This window comes from Heliangelus exortis, chromosome 23 (genome assembly GCF_036169615.1).
Source record: "Heliangelus exortis chromosome 23, bHelExo1.hap1, whole genome shotgun sequence".
NCBI classification, from domain to species: Eukaryota; Metazoa; Chordata; class Aves; order Apodiformes; family Trochilidae; genus Heliangelus; species Heliangelus exortis.
Window position 1 is genome coordinate 4,176,435 of NC_092444.1, and position 16,658 is coordinate 4,193,092.

The following is a 16,658-nucleotide window of genomic DNA, read 5'->3' on the forward strand; positions in this document are numbered from 1 at the left end:
TTGTCTTGTGGGTGCATGAATATAATTTCTGTTTTAGAGGTTGCTCTTTTGCATTACTATGGGAGGAGAGTGAAAGAGGTCTGAGATTGAAGATGGGAGGTTAGGAACTGCTCAGCTTTGTCTGAATCCCCAGCAAAATGTGGTGGGGTGGCACAGCTAATAAGAGGCAGAAATACTTAAGGACCTGTCCAAAATGGTGACCATTTTTGACCTGACCCATCTCAGAAGGAAACCTTAGGGGATATCAGTAAACATGTCCACTGGAGTGAGTGATGGGCATGGTAGGTGAAAATGATGGACATGATGGACATGTATGGTGAAAATGCCTTTGAAATTATTTTATTTTTTTTTTAAAAGAGGATTGGGAGCAAAAGTAGGAGCAGATTGTATAATGAGAGCATACAATGGGTTGGGTTCCTTGCCAAATGTTGCTCTGAAATAAAAGCCATTTTGACAAGAAATAACAAAAGTTGTCCTGGAACAGGGTGTGTCTGTGCACTATGAAGCATATTTCTGGGGAACCTCATTACACCTTTAAGTCTTTCCTTCTTTTTTTATGTCACTCCCCCCACACCCTGAAATCTCCTGTGGCTTTGTCACCAGGTTGACCCCGGTGTCCAGTGCCTGCCTTGGGGTTGCTGTTATTTCAAACCAGGAGAGCATTTGCAATGAAGCTGCTTGCTCAGGGAGTGGTGGGACACTGCCTCCTTGCCTGTGTTCACACAGGAACATGGACAGAGTCCAGACAGGGGCAGGTCACCCTCCCCTGTGCTCAGCAGAGCAGCAGGACAGCATTCTCCTCACTCAGCATCCATTTTCTAACAACAAAATTGCAGAACTCCAGTAAGCCTTAATGGGCAGTGACTCTTCAGCCTTTCCACTGCCTGCCTTTCTAAGTGGAAACATCTTTCTTACATCCCATAAGGCTGCTGCTCTTTGACTCCCTAAATGATTGAAGATCAAACCCAAGCACCCTCCATTATATTTGTCACATCCACCTGCTTGTCCCCGAGCCCTGGCAGCTGCTGGGCAGTCAGCACAGCTCTGCCTTTGCCTCCCTGCTCCTGTGTGGCCTCTTCCTGACGTGTCACCTGAGGGCTGGGTGACATCTCTGCTGCTGCTGGGGTCTGCCACACAACTTTGCTTTCTTCCCTCCTGCCAAAGGCAGGACGGGGCTGGGGCCTGGGCTAAGGGGATGAGGCTCCTGCAGCTCCAGGGACAGGAGGCACAGGGCTGAGGGGTGTCTGGGCTCTGTGGCAATCAGGCTGCTCCTCTAATTGCTACAACTGGAGAGGAGGAGGGAGGCAGAGCCCCTCTTGTGGCTGGAGACATATTCTGCTGCTTTCTGACTCTTCTTTCACAGCTTCCCCTGGTTATTTGCTGCCAGTGCCCTCTTCCTTCCTCTACAAACCTCTTCTTTCTCTTTCCTTCCTCCTTTCTCCTTTTCTCTGAAACAGGCACCACTTAATAACAGTCACTGTATTCAATAAATACATTAAAGATCCCCCTGGGAAGCAAAGGCTGGACCTGGGCCAGAGTGCCAGGAAGCATGTCATTGTCTTAATGAGGACATAGATTTGAGGGGGGGAGAGAAAGAAAATGGCTCCATACTTCTCATGGATGCTGCAGGATAAAATTGAATAAACAACAAGAATTCCCTTCTTGCCCAGAAGGGAGATAGGAGAATGGGAAGGAAGGTGAAGCTCCTGCTCACCACTTTTCATACAACCCAAGGACGGGCTTGTGTAGCTGATAGTTTGCAAATTATTAGTAATTTGATTTCAATTGGATGAATAACCTGTTAAAGCAAGATGTACATTAGCCTCAGAAATCTAATTGGTGATAACGGCACCGAGATGTGGAATGAGTGCTTGGTTCTGCTCCCTATCCCTCTCTCCTTTTCCCCCCCAAAAGATAATTAGGATTTAATTTCATTCTCACCTATTCATTTGTCTAAATATGGGTGTTTAATTATCCATCTCAGCAGATAGATGTCTCTGCCTCTATGTGGATCAGAGCTATTCCTTTGACGTGAGATTTTCCTCCCCCCATAGTTGGAACTCTCTGAGGATGTGTTCCCAACCTGGGAGGTGTAGCTGTGCTCATCACTCACCCAACACCCAGGAGCACTATCTGCCCTCTGCCCATCTCAGCAGCTGCAAGAGACCAGGAGAAGTTACATTTTATGGAAGGCTGAGACTGAGCCCCCAGGACAAAACCCAGGGAAGCTTCTGCTCCCATTTCCATGCCCTTTGCTGCCTGTGCAGAGCATTTCACCCTCCAGCCTTTGGAGCTGTGGCTGGGGATACCAGTCAACCCCCTTCCTTGGCACTGGGTGGGGTGTGGACCCTCCCATTCAGGTCCAGGATCTGAGGTCCAGGATCTGAGTAAGAGGGCTGGAAGTCATGGCAGTTCCCAGTGTGAATGGGAGCTTTGGGTTGAGGTATATTAGGATATCAGGAATGCTGCAGCCCAGCTCTGAGAGTCCTGTGAGAACAGCTTTTACCTATCAGGTAGGGTTGTACTAGATGGATGTCTGCTGCCCTATTGGCAGAAGTTAGTATATACCAAAAATCTTAACAAGCCCCTAAAAGGATTGTTAACAGTCCCCTACTTGGAGAGCAACCAGACTCCCTTTCTGAGCCAGCCCTGCAGGAAGAGCACCAGAAGTGTGCAACCACATCAGTAAAACCTGCAGCAGCAGCATGTCTTGGATGGGAAATGATGTCCGTGCCAAGAGCTGTGTTCAGTTGATTTTTGACCCAGGCTGGAGCAGGGGCCTCCATTCAGGAAAGCACTTAAGCAGACACTCAATCCTAAGTCAAGTCCCATTGACTTCTCTGCTCATGCTTAAGTGTTTTCTGGCCCAATTCAAATCAGAAGAAAGGCTCTCTTACTTGAGCAGGTTTTAGATGAGGCTTTTTTTGCAGTCAGGCTTCAGCTGCACACCGTTGCTTTTCCTGCAGAGGACAGAGGCAGGAGGGCTCTAGGGATACACATAATGCACAAAAGTGCATTTGGCCTCTGCTACTTGTGATATTTGCAGCCATTTCTGTTCAGTGCTTTTGGGAATCTGCAGGAGCTGATTTCTGTGCAGCATGTTCCCTGGCAGATGCTGAGAGGTGTGGGAGTGGGTTTGTGCAAGGCTATGGGCTTGCTGGTGGGTTTGGTCTCAAATGGCTGAGGTTCTCATCAATCAAATTGATGTGGAGAAGCAGTGGTGGTCACAGACCTCCTTTGGTATCCACGGGACACCCCAGACCACAGAAGGTCAAACATCTGCCTTAGCCCTCTGGGTTGTTGTGGATGCTGTCGAGTAGCAAGGGGCTGGGTGGGGGAGCAGACAATAAAAACCCAACCCCTTAGATGTTCTGTATCAATTTAGGAGATTGTTCATCTAAAATCTGCTATTCCTGCGTGTCAGCAGGCAGACTGACAGAATATGTGAAATTAATTTCCAAAGTGGGAAGATGCTAATAATTTATTTACAGCTGGGGCGGGCAAGGAGGAGGGACTCCAGTACAGACATATTTGGGTTTTCTTCATAAAATGTCAATGCTAAGCTCTTCTGCTTCCTCTGAATGTATCCTATTAGTTGAGGCAGCATCTTGCAGTTCCTGCACCCACTAGAGAGACTGCAGGCAGCAGAAAGAAGTTCTCTGGCCACTGTGCAGCACTGGCAGCAGTGTGAGCCCTGCTCAGGACTGGGATGTGTGTGCAGCCTGGCCCAGCACAGCACCCACAGCTCAGCAGAAAGCTCTAGCAGTGGGTGAAAGCTTGGAAGAGGGAGCTTGAGAGGACCATGGGTGGGTTGTCTGTATGGAGCAGAGCTTTGAAGTGGCAAGAGATGCAGTGTTCAGCATGTGCCATTGACCTCTCTGTTTGTTTGTTAACAGGATACACACCCACTGGGATTTAAACATCTCCTTCCGAGAGACCTCTTGCAGGTACCATTTTGGGGCACCCTCTGTGTATGGTAGGCTAAGAGTTTATGATCTGTTACTGGCATATGGATGCTGTTAGATGTAAATGAACATTTCTCACTGTCAGTGCTGTGGGGCTTTTTCCCTTCCTCCTTTGTTCCTCCTTCTCCCCTTACCACATACCCTTCCTTTTGTTTTTATTTTTGGGGAAAGTTGTCTTTGGGAGGGAAACAGTGTCTTTTATGTTGGAAAAGAGAACTGATTAGACTTTTAATGAAAGCCCATGATGAGTTTTGATATGTTTATGCTGGTCCCTTTTGGGAAGGGTGCAAGGTTGGGGTGGGCCAGATCTATTTCCTGACATGAGAGACCTGGGAGTCTGCATCTCATTTGCAAAAGCGATTCTTTGCACAAAAGGCTCATTGAAGGCCAGACTGATGCTCCTGAATCACTCAGGAGTTGCAGCCTTGTGCTTAGCAAACTTAGAGCAGTGCTGCCTTCACAGGAGGCCCTGTGCCTGCCAGTGGCAAGAATCACTGGGTAGCAGATGCTTTAGATAATACCACACCACTGAGACATCCAGGTCATGCAAAAACTTCTGCTTGTAGACTGTCCAACTACAGTGTTGATGTATGAAGTATTGAAGCCAACAGGACTCAGGATTTTGCAGTGTGAGGTATGAATGGGGTGAAGGACAGATGGGAAACTGCAGGGCAGGAGTGCTTACAAGTCAGCTTGAGAAAAAGTTAATTCAAAAATTGACAAGTGTTTTACAAAGCCTAAAGAAAAGAAACAACATAGGAGCCTGAATTGTGAGAGGAGAAATACTGCCAAACCAGTGTGGTATATTGGTTTTAAAGTCTGGTTTCCTGCAGTAATAGATACCCTAAGATGGTGGCAATTATAAATTGAAGATATCCTGTTACAAACATGAATATTCCTTTGTGACCTCTGGGTCAGTTGATACCTTGAGCATGATGCATTTTCTTAATGTGTTGCTAGCAGTCATAAACATTCCTAATCCTCTGAAAATGTAGCTGTCTGCTGCTGTGTTTGCCTCTGCCCTGGAAAAAGAAAACAGGAATTTTGAAATTTCACTTTTATACTCACAGTTGCCACAGGCTGGCAGGTACTGCTTGTTTTCTAAAGCAGGAGAAATTAATCCATGCAGCTGGCAAACTTCTTGGAGTGCATAGCCCAGGAGGCAGATGGGGTGCAGAGCAGCCCTGGTTCTGTCTCTGCTCCATACATGTGTGGTTACTGCAGAAATCAGGATCTGCTCTATTGGATCTGCTTGCAAATAGCAGTCCACTCATAACTTTTTGTTTTGCTAAAAGTAGTTTCTGACACAATGGGTAATCCTCTTGTTCAGTTAGAGATTTAAAAAAAAAAAAAAGTAGGAAAATATTACTACTGCTGCTGCTTTTATTTGTAGAAGTGCTCACTGCATGCAGGCCACTTCACAAACATTTAAGAAACGATTAATGCTCTGTAGAGATCAGATTGTCTGGACAAAGTGCAAATAATTTTATCTGATGACTTTTGTGACAAGACTTAATGTGTGTAAGACTTGGTGCAGCAAATACAGTGTTTACTCAAGAGAACATTGGTTAAGAGCTTTGAGAGACCTACCCAGCAGTGCTGCAGCTGCTGGGGACATTTCTCTGTTACATCTGCAAGCCTCAGGATGTTTTGCAAATATAAGAACTAGTGACAGGAGTAGAGTAATAGAAATTATGTCCATCTCCACCCCGTGCCCTCCAAATGCAGTGCTAACAAGGGCTGCCCCTCTTCTGTGGGCTCCCCCAAAAACCTGGTGGCACCAGAGTGCAAGGGGGCAGCAGAGGAGTGAAGCCCAAAGAGTCTGTGTCATTTTCACCCATTGACACCGACCCACTCCCCCCCTCAGCCTGAGGACAGTTTGGGCTGTTGTGTTGGCAAGGATGGTTTGTAAAGGTCCCAGCCTGAGCTGTGCACCTGGAGAGACAAATCCATCAACATTTAACTGAGTGCCAGAGCAGGAATAAAAGTCTTGGCATCCCCATAAGGCTCAGGGGAGGCAATGAGGACTGAAGGCTGGGAAGTCTGGACTGATTCATGCTCCGCTGGGGCACAAGTGAGGGCAGAGGTATTCACTCATTTTTAAGTAAGCACAGACTTTGGCCTTGAAGCATAAGCCCCCATAATTCCTAAGATTTGCAATATTAAGAGCACAAAAGCCCACTCTGAGCAGCAAGGATCTAGAAGCCAGTCTAGAAGGCAGATCTCACCCAGCACCCCTATCAAAACCAGCTGAAGTTTTTTGTATGCCACCGTTTAGAATAAACCCCCTGGTTTGTTGCCATAAGCTTTTGGGACTCTCAAATACAAAAGAATGGATTCCTTCCAGGCAGACCCTTCCATGATGAATTTCACCCAAGAGCAGTTTTGTGGCTGAGTTATAAACTCCAAAAAGGCAGAGGTTTGTATTGGAAGTGCTGACACAAGCCTTAATTAAGAGCATGTGAACAACAATTCAGCAGTTTCAACAGAGTGGCAACTAAGGGTGCAAACACCTTCAGAAATTAGAATCCCTATCTTAAAAAAAATAATAATTATTCTGCACTTGCAATATGTCAGATAAATTAATGCTCTGATTTTGGTGTTAACAAGTATACATCTTGAGCTTCCTTAGCTTAGCAGTTTGTTCCTTTCAGTTTAGCTGTGTGCTGACAGAAACACTGGTAGCTACTCCTGGGTACAGAAGTTTTGCTTTTGCAGCCTAAACATTTAGTCCAGCTATCAAAAATCGTGCCCATCATTCAGGTAGTGCAGAAGAAAACAGGAGGTGTTCTGCTGAGGGGTGAAGGAAGTGATCTGTGTGTTTATGTGTACAGAATGGAAAAAGGTTGCATGTACTTAAATGACCCTAAATTACCACACGGCTCTGTAAACCATCTGGCATATCTAAAATACATCAGAGGGTGGCAAAAGCACCCTATAATTCAGCATAATTCAGCACATGGGAGTTGCACAGGTTACCCCAAGCCGTGTGAGGAAATCTGTGGGAATCCAGAGTCACCACGCTGCTGCAAATCAAGGTTTGAGAGCTGCCATCCCAATTTCCCTGCCTCTTTGTCAGAAGTTTGCCTTTGATCTTCCTTTCCAAGTTGTCAGGGGAAACCTGGATTCGTTGGATTTAGCCATCTCAGAACTGCTGTCTGCCTTGCCCTGGATAAAAAGACATTTAATTGGGGTACAAATCAATCTGTGTGCAAAGAACTGAAAGCTGGAGATAGGGGAATTGTCCTGAAGGGTGAGATTAGGATCTCTTCTGGCTTTGCCAGGTGCTTTGCTCCTTTCCCTTGTAAGCTTTGAAGTTAATCCAGGTTTGAGTTTCTGTTTACATCCTTGTCTTCCTTTCAAACTGCCTTGTTAGGGTAAAATTCCCTTGTATGGACGCATTAAACAAATCAGGCCAAGTGGAAGAAGCAGGTGAAAAATACCTGGGAAATGGTAGAGGAGAAGCAAACTAAAGGGGAATTCACTGATTTAGCTCATTCCTTTGGAAAGATACATAGGGAGAGAAAAGGAAAGCAGGAGAGGAGAATGGAAAAGCAGCTGAACATGTCAAGGCTGATCCTGACTCAGCAGCAAGTATTGTGAGGCTGTGTGAGGCAGGTGATGCCATCCCGTGTTACAGCATCCTGCTGCTCTGTCCTTTAAGGACTGATACAGGATGGCTCCTGGGCTTTCAATGCATTTATCTGTTTGTTTGTTTGTTTATCCATCCTGGTAAGCTTTTCCCTTTTAATCTTGGAGACCTGAAGTAGGTGACAAAAAGTTTTCAGCAGCTGGAAAGTTAGATATGACCCCACAACATTTTCAGCCTTCAACTGGCTTCTAAAAGAGCTGCTGATTGTCAGATGAGCACCTTTAAGTTACAGCAGAACAATCAGACAGTGGCAGAGAGACAAGAGTGCCTTCAAATGGGGACCTGCCTTCACCCTTCCATGTCAGTCACTGGTTTCTGCCTCAACACCAGTAGGCAGCAGGGCTGGAGCAGTGGCCCCAGTTGAAGAGAATGAGTCAGATTTTGCTCATCTGCTCATCCTGAGTCAGGACAGAGAAGACTGGTGAGATACCAGGTGTATGTAGCCCTGCAGAGCTGTTTCTGTAACTTGGGATGGCTTTGAGTAAAACCGTGGAGCTGACTCTTGAGTGCATGCTATGGAAAGCTTAAAAAAATCCCAGTGAAAGACCACAGAATGTATCAGCTGTGACTTCTGGATTGATAAGGGGAAGGTGCTTATTTAACAGGAGGCTGAATTTGGCCCTTCCAGATTATTTCTGCTGTGGTTTTGGGATGTAGACTGCTTAAGGAAATGCTTTAATCCTCATCTCAGCAGACTCTACAAAGAGCTCTCACCTTTGTAACTCTTCAAGCTGTGAACCAGGACGTGCTTCCTGAAGGTAAAGCCAATAAATACAAGGAAGCTCTTGGCTAATGCCACTGTTGGCAGTCAAGGCATGGCTTGTGGAGACAATATTTTGGAAGAAAAAGGCTTTCCAGATGGTTGAAGTCAGTTTGTTTATCAAACGGTGACATACCTGTTTGGTTTTACACAATAGCTGAGCAATAATTTAATGGATGTGTTCTTTTGCTTAGCTGGAAGAAGAAAAGTAAAGTAAATCCACACCAAATCCACACAGTTGATAGAAATTAAGAATGTTTTGTGTCAGAAGGAGGAGCATTTGGGAAGAAGCCAAGCCTCCAGTTCTTCAGAAAAAAAATAGGAGCAACATTTCTTTTTACCTGTGTTTACCTACTGGTTTTCTAAAAAGTATTGTTTAATCCCAAATAATTATTTCATCATTATTTTATTAGCAGTACTTTTTACTCTTATATTCATTCCCAGGAAGCTTCATTTGGCTGTAGGGATGGGTTAGGGAAAGGAGACCACTTATATATTAGCAGAGGTTCCGGGAAATGGAAAAGGTGAATAAATAAAGTAGCTGATAAACTAACTAGTTTTAGCTTTTGTTTCAAAGCAAAAAGAGTACAATTATATTTCAAATCAGGTAGGTGAGAAAAGCTGAGAGATACCTATAAAACAAGAGGGAATGTTTAAACAAGAGTGATGCTCACAGTTATCCCCACTATGTTGTCATCTCTTCAGTGTCTGTGTTATGGGGGTGTGGGTACAATGGGCCTTTTGTAGGGCAGCTGCAGTGATTCTGGAGCATGTGAAGGCATCTCAAGACCTTGGTGTATTGCTGAGATACACATAAGCTTGGTTGTAGCTCTGAGGAGCATTCCTGATACATTTCTGCTGCATACAGCAGTTGCAAAGAGAACAGCATCCCTCTGCTTTTGGATTGTGTGTTGGATCAAAACCTCAAGGGTATGTTCCTGGAACAGGAAATTTTCTGACCACTCTCTTCACACCCTACTGTGAAATTAAAAAGATTCCAATATAAGTCTGTCTTGTCCTTAATACATTGGATATCTGAATGATTCCTGTAGATCCTCAGTTCCCACTGTTCAGTGTCTAAACTTCTACCCTATCACCCAGTTAAAATCACTCATCTGAATATTTTAATACCTCATCAGCTCAAAGCAGGAGACTTAATGAATTGAGAAAATGAGGAGAATTTGGGATCTTTAAAGAGACCTTATGTCCATTAGGCACAGCAGCTGCATGTCAGTGACACATTTTTTTTATTGGCAGAGCAAAACATTTTGATTTGTCTGCTGCTGAGGAACATTGGAATGCAGCATCTAAACTAGTGCAGAACTTCAGGGAATGCTCTACATGTCAGCAGGACAAGCCCATTGATTTTGGTGGAAATCAGATGTACCAAAAAAACCTGCCAGGAAAAAAATCAGGACATCCAGGTTGCCTGGTGCTGCAGGCAGAGGAATTGTTTGGCCTTTCCCTGCACTTGCATGCACCCAGCAGGAGCAGCTGCTTGGCTTAAAACTGTGTTTCAAAGATGCGTGTGAATTCAAGATGCATTAGGCCTGTTTGATAGTTTTTCCAACTCAAAAGCCTTCTGTGCATTCCTGCAGAGAGGTGGGCAAAGCTGAGGCAAAAATGTTTAGTATGGGCACCCCCCTGGCAAATGTTTTTGTGGTACCTTAGCAGATGGGCACATGGCAAAAATGCTGTCAGAGCAAGGTGCCAGCAATGATAGAATGGTTCTGCACTTCCTCTCAGTGCTGTGTCTCTTCCCCATCTCCAGTCCAGCATCACTATGGTGCATTTCCATCTTATTTTTATTTATGGGCTTGCAAAAAGCTGAATGACAAAGCAGAATTACAATTAAAACATCTTTATACTTATTTCCACCTAATTTTGGAGTTGCCATCTCTACTGCTCATTTTATGAACTGTCATGAGCATTAATGAAATTTTATGAGCATTTTTGCTTGGGATGTTGCAGGATGATTTTTTTGGTTTTTTTCAAGCTGTGTCTGCAAGGAGAATTTGAGCTCTATTGCCGTGGTTGGGGTTGGGATTTTCAGGCCTCACAGCTCATTCCAGATGGTAAAATGTACTTACCCCTCCCTCTTTCCTCTTTTCCCTTCATTTGCCTTTCTCCTTTTTTTCCTCTTTTTCCCTGTGTCTGATGGGTGATGTCTCATGGGAAGGTGAGGGTACCTGAGAGGCAGCAGTGGGTGCTGGTAAATTGTTGTCTGTCAAGGTCTGTGGAAACAGATGTTTAAGAAGGAAATAAAGTGACTGAGAGGTTCCTTTATCAATGATGAAGTTTTAAAAGGCAATCAAAAGACTGAGCAATAAAAATATAGCAAGGAGGCCGTGTATTGAGAGGCAACTGTGCCCTGAGCTTTCCTTGCTGGAAATTATGCTTCTGCCTTCCATCTAGAGTACAAAATCCTCATGGGTATGGCTCACTCCCACAGTGCAGGGAGGTGTGGGTCTGTCCATCAGATTCAGTAGATCCCATGCTGGATTCCTGAGTCACAGAGCCAGTCTGCACTTGGTCCAGAAAGTGCTGGCTATGAATGTCAGTCACCAGGCAGATGCAGGGCCTAAGGTTTTGCAGCAGTCAGAGGAAGTTAAAGATGAACTTGGGAAATAAGGAGAGGCAGCCAGAAAGTGCATCAGGAGGCAGCCTGCATCATTGTTTGCAACACTGCAGTTCATGAAGCAGCAGGGCAGGGGAGCTGAGGCTGCCCAGCTCATGGCCCAGAGGTCCTGAAGGGGGTGAGAAGTGGGATGGGGAGAAGCAGTAAAGCACAGAGAGGTCTGGAGGCAGCCCCTCTGCTCCTCAGAGCTGCACATACACACTGCATACACATTGCTTGCTTCCAGCTTCTTTGCCTGGAGCTTATCTGCCCATCTCTGATGGAAAAGTGACACAGCCTGTCAGTGGGTCATGCTGCCTCTTGCTTAACAGGGAAACAAACTCTGCTGCTGCCTCTTGAACCTCTCCCACCCCCATCTACTTCTTCATTAGTCACCTGATCAGAGCCTTCAAATCCTTGACCCAAATCCTCCTGTGCCCAGCTTTAGGTCTTATCCTGCTCCTGCTGTTTCTGTCCACCGTCGACCTGAGAGGAAAGGTATTGGCTGTGTGCTGTGTGATTAGGGAGCTGCTGCTGGATGTTGTGAGCTGTGTGCAAGGTGATAAGCAGGAGGGAGGGAGGAGGGGGAAGAGCCCATGATCGTTCTGAGCTTGGAGCTTTCCCTGAGCCACATCTCTTCTCCCTTTCTGCTGACTCAGTGACCTGAGTTTTACTGCCCAGAGACGGTGACCTTGCCTGTCTGCTCAAGGACCTCTGGCACTCAAAGGCCAGGCCAGGCCAAACCAAGACATGATGAGGAGAAAGTTATTTTGCAGATTTCCTTCTCCCAAGATGACTTTTGGTTTTGCTGGACTGGAAGCTGCTTAATCCTGCAGGGATGTGATGCTGCAAGTACGGCAGGAGTCAGCACGGTCATTTTGTGGAGGTTTGCATCCCCGTTGAGGAAGGAGCTGAGAGGATTCATCAGCTGTTGGGAATGAGCAGATTATTTTATGCTCAGAGCACTCAATACAGTGTGGTTGGGGTTCTGAGAAGGAGAGTCCCTATTTGCTTCCCTGTGGACAGAGGTCACGCATTTTTTTCCCTCTGAGCTGTCACTATTAACTGGGAAGACGAGAGGGCGATTTTCTGACAGGTTCTGTGCAGGAGGTCAGGCGAGGTAGATATAACCATCCCTTCTGGGGCTTGAAATCAATGAACCTGTGATTAAATGGCCCACAGAGGCTGGACATTGCAGATTAAGGGAAAAGGAGTGATACTGGTGGCATTTGATGTGGGAGCTGTGGTGTTTCTCTTGCAGCAGCACAACAGCCAGCAGTCCCCAGGTCATGTCCATCTTTCTGTGTCCTTTTAATGAGCCCCATGTTTACCTGTGCATAGCAGGGAGACAGGGAGACAGAAGGTAGATTTTTTTTTTCCCAAGGGCTGGAGTGCGTAGGTTTATTTATTCATTTTTGGTCTGGGTTTAAAAAAAAAAAGAAAGAAAAAAAAATTGATAACTACAAAATCTGAGAGCCTTTAAGTGGTTATTTCACACCAGTCTTGACATTCCTGAGTTGTGCTGTTACATAAGGTTGTTTCTCAGAGCTGTAATGATGCAAGAGTATTTATAGACCAATCTGGGTTCTCCTTTTAATGGCTTCCATAAAAAGCTCATTATTCCCTTCACACAGTCACTGACTGATTTACATGCTTGTCCTGTCCCTGGGTGTATGCTCCAGTTTGGGTAGCCCTGAGCGACACGCTCGCTGTCGGCTGGTTGCTAAATGACTCTGACAACAGCCTGGCTCTGACACTGCTCTGATCCTTCCACCAGAAACTTGTCTTTTTTGGGGAAGTGGTGGGGAGAGGAGAGAGGAGGTAGACAGAGAAGAAGAAATCCACTTGTGTTGCTGCAGGTTCTGGTAATATTGTCGTTTCCTTGGAGCTGCAAACTCTCATTCCTGGTGTGTTGACCTGGCCAGGCAAAGGACTTGGCCTGGTTAGAGAGGGTGCATGTAGTGGGGAGAAGGAAGTCATGGCAGAGTAAACACTCTGTGAATTTTTTTGCCAGAGCCACTAGTGAAATCTACTCCTGAACCAGACTTGGGTATGGTCAGACTGTGAATGGAAAAGAAACCCCATGTGTGTTCCTCAGAGAGACACAGGAGGCTTTGTGCAGAGGATGCACAGACACCCACCTGTGCTGATCTCTGTTTTCTCTGCCTTAATCGATGTCCTTGCATCTTTCCTTCTGCAAGCCCTGACATTCCTCCTTTTGCATATTGGATTTTTTTTCTTTATTGTAGGGAGGGGCAGGGGGTCAGGACAGTTTTATGGCAACTGTATTGATCAGTAAAATTTAATATAATCCCTGCACTTACTGTGTGATCGTTAAAGGGATGGAGAGCTGGTGAAACATATTTAAAAAGAAATATTTTTCAGTTTTATTTCCTCCTGTACTACTTTTCTGAGTCTCTCTTCTCTTCCAAACCTGGCATCAGTCTCCTACTTTGCATTCCTTCAAAGACAGTCATACATTTTTGACGGGGTTTTCACAGTTTGCCTTTGATTTGATCAAGTATTAGGGAAAAACTGTTATCCAGTCTGGTCTGGTGCTAGATTCATTTACTGTTTCCTCAGCTACCTGTCTTGTGGTTTCTGGATCTATGCAGTTTTGTGTCTACTGAGAATATCACTCCCCCTTTTTATCTCAGATATATCTGCAGCTCCCATTGCTCAAGTACCAGGTTGCCTCTTGGTGTCTAATGCCTCCCACTCACACAGTGCCCCTGCTTCATCGTGCGTATGGAGAAGAGCAGCACAGAGCTGTCAAGTGCCATGCCAGCAAAGTCTGGGCAGGAAACTGGAGCAGAAAAATGACAGCTTGAGATTCAAACTTGTGCTGAATTTCCTAACCACTGGTGCAGCCTTTTTTAGGGCACTGTGGAGCGGTGTTGCACTGCAGGTGAAATACCTCCTCTGCAGAGTCACCTGTGCTTTTTGTGCCTGGTATCAAGCACTGAAAGGTTACTGAGTGGGATCTTGCAGCTCAGAGTGTGGGCAGAGCAAGGCAGGGCTGCCAGCAGGATGGTCAAGCGTTGAGAGGCACCCAGGGCTCAGTCTGCCTCACCCTGCCCAGAGGTTGGGGCATGGCATTTGGATGAGGTTATTGTTGCTCTTGCCCTCTTTGGAGTGGGCTGCAGCAAGCAGGGAGTTAGCCATAATTGAAAATCATTTCAATTTTGACCAAATTTTCTCCTTCCCCTCTCCCTCCCCCTCTTTCCAATCACTCTTTGCAGTCACTTTGAGCAGCGCGTTGCGAGAATCAGCAGACCCTGTGGGCGCCTGGCTGCCTCTGCGAGATGCAGAGACTCTGACACTGATTTATATTTTGGTTAATTGTCTCCATCCATTAGTCTCCTCGTCCCTCTCCTTGTTAAAGATGCAGTTGCTGCTAATGTCTGCAAATGAAACACATTTAAAAGGCATTGCTCCCAGTCTGAATCCAGCTTGGGTTAACAATCAGTGGAAGCTGCCACCTCCTGAGGATCTCAAGGGGGTACAGCTCCCCTTGGTGCCCTACAGGGGCTGGGGATTTGGCAGCACCTCAAGGGGCCAAGAGCCTTGGGTGTATGCCCCACTTGTGCTGGCAGGGCCGTTTTCAGAACCAGGCTTGGAAGATGACTTTCAGAAGATGTAAGGGACTACTTTGTTGAGGCCATTTGACATGGAAGAGGGGTGACTGGAGAGAGGGTCCAAATGCTGGTCAGCATGAGGACCAGGGGAGAAAACAAGACCAGAAGGGGTCTTGGAGCAATGTCTGCTGGCTTCAAACACTGCCAGTCAAAGGGTTATGGTGCAGATGTTGCTCAAAAAAAAAATAATTATTATTGTTCCCAGAAGTCAGTCAGAGAGGATTGCTGCATGTCTGGTTACCACAGCTTCCCTGAAAGGGTTTGCTCCTAATTCATTTATATATCCCAAGGGACAGCCACGCTTAGCAAATCTGACAGTTCAGTGGCAGTCCCTATGATAGACTTCTCCTTCCCTGAGCACAGGTTGTGGCTCATTAACCAGAGCAGATGACGTTGCTCGTGCAGCGTGTGCCAGGAATGACAGCACTGCTGGGTTAGCTGTCCTGCAGGTGCTGCTCTGCAGACTCCACAGATGAGTCAGTGGATTTCTGTGGCATCTTGTCCCAAACAGACACCTTCTGTCTGGGTGACGTTTCCACCAGTTGTTGATGTGGCTGTCTCTCCCCTTGAGTGCCTTTTCCTGTAAGTGATGCAGCAATTGATTGAGCCCATGCTGCCAGTACAGAAAGCTTCATCAAAGCAACCAGCTTTGGGGGAGACAGAGGACCAGCTAGTTCTGTTAGTGCAGTAATCAAAGCAGTCATAGAGAACATCAGCAGTGCTTTGGTTTCTCCTCCAGAGGTAATTTTTGCAGCCATCAGTTATTACTACTTCTCACTACTGCTTTGCAGACTGAATCATAGAATCATAGAATTGGCTGAGTTGGAAGGGACCTCAGAGATCATCAGGTCCAACCCTTGACCCACCGCTGTGGTTGCTACACTATGGCACTGAGTGCCACATCCAGTCTCTTTTTAAGTATCTCCAGGGACGGAGAGTCCACTACTTCCCTGGGCAGCCCATTCCAATGTCTGATCACCCTCTCTGTAAAGAAATTCTTTCTAATATCTAACCTAAACTTCCCCTGGCACAACTTAAGACCATGCCCTCTTGTCTTGTTGAAAGTCGTCTGGGAAAAGAGACCAACCCCCACCTGGCTCCAACCTCCTTTCAGGTAGTTGTAGAGAGTGATGAGGTCTCCCCTGAGCCTCCTCCGGGCTGAACAGCCCCAGCTCCCTCAGCCTCTCTTCACAGGGTCTGTGCTCGAGTCCTTTCACCAGCCTGGTTGCCTCCTTTGGACCTGAGCTCCTTATATCAGAGCACTGGAATTTTAGACTATCAGTTCTGCTCTGTATCTGAGCTGCATGGTTATCTGTCATCCTGACTATGCTCCCAGTATCCTGCACCAGTCTTCAGAGGGTTTGGGTGTGAGGTTTTAGAATGTGGAAGACTTTTTGTTGTTGTTTCCCAGACCTACCCTGGAACCTTCTGCAAGTGCCTCCAATGCCACCCTCCCTGCAGTTTTCTGCTGTTGTCAGTGTAACAGGTCAAGTGCCCAGTGTGTTCAGAAATACTCTCCAAGGTCAGGTGGCCTTTTGCTTTAGAGAGCAGCTTTCACTGCATCCTACATCCAGCTAAATGACCATTTGGACGTGGCCTTTAAAGCTTGCAACAGGAGTGGCCATTTCTGCCACTTGAAGCTGATCTCAAAGCTACAGAGTTGGCCTTGAGGGAAGTGTATGGTACTGCTAGGGAGCTGCTCCCTTGCCCTTCTTTCTTAGTGGGAGAGACATCTTTGTGATGAAGGGATCTCACTGCTTTATCAAGAATCATCACACCCTTTGTCACACAAGATACTCATCTTTTGAAAATATTTTATTCTTCTCCACAGCTGCTAAGTATGATGTTGCAAAAATAGGACAATGGATTCAAATAGAGAATGAGCAACAGCAGATCAGCTGTAATTGAAAAAGCAACATCATGAATGTATTTTTACCACATATATTTTGATTCACTGTTCAGCTACAGGACAGGGTGTATTTCAGTGTTCTGGTCTGAAGTTAAATGTATATTGGATTTGAAGTTT

General features: G+C 46.0%; 1 protein-coding gene across 3 annotated transcripts in view; it reads left to right on the plus strand.

Annotated features, from left to right (window-relative positions):
• SAMD11 (sterile alpha motif domain containing 11) overlaps positions 1-16,658 on the plus strand; it is a 196,198-nt gene that overhangs the window by 121,668 nt on the left and 57,872 nt on the right. For 2 of the 3 annotated variants that reach the window (XM_071767377.1, XM_071767378.1), the window contains exon 9: positions 3,897-3,947. The exons of the other annotated variant lie outside the window; for it this stretch is intronic. In XM_071767377.1, coding sequence (XP_071623478.1) covers positions 3,897-3,947 — 51 coding nt within the window. The remainder of the gene's footprint in view (positions 1-3,896; positions 3,948-16,658) is intronic. 3 annotated transcript variants of the gene reach the window in all.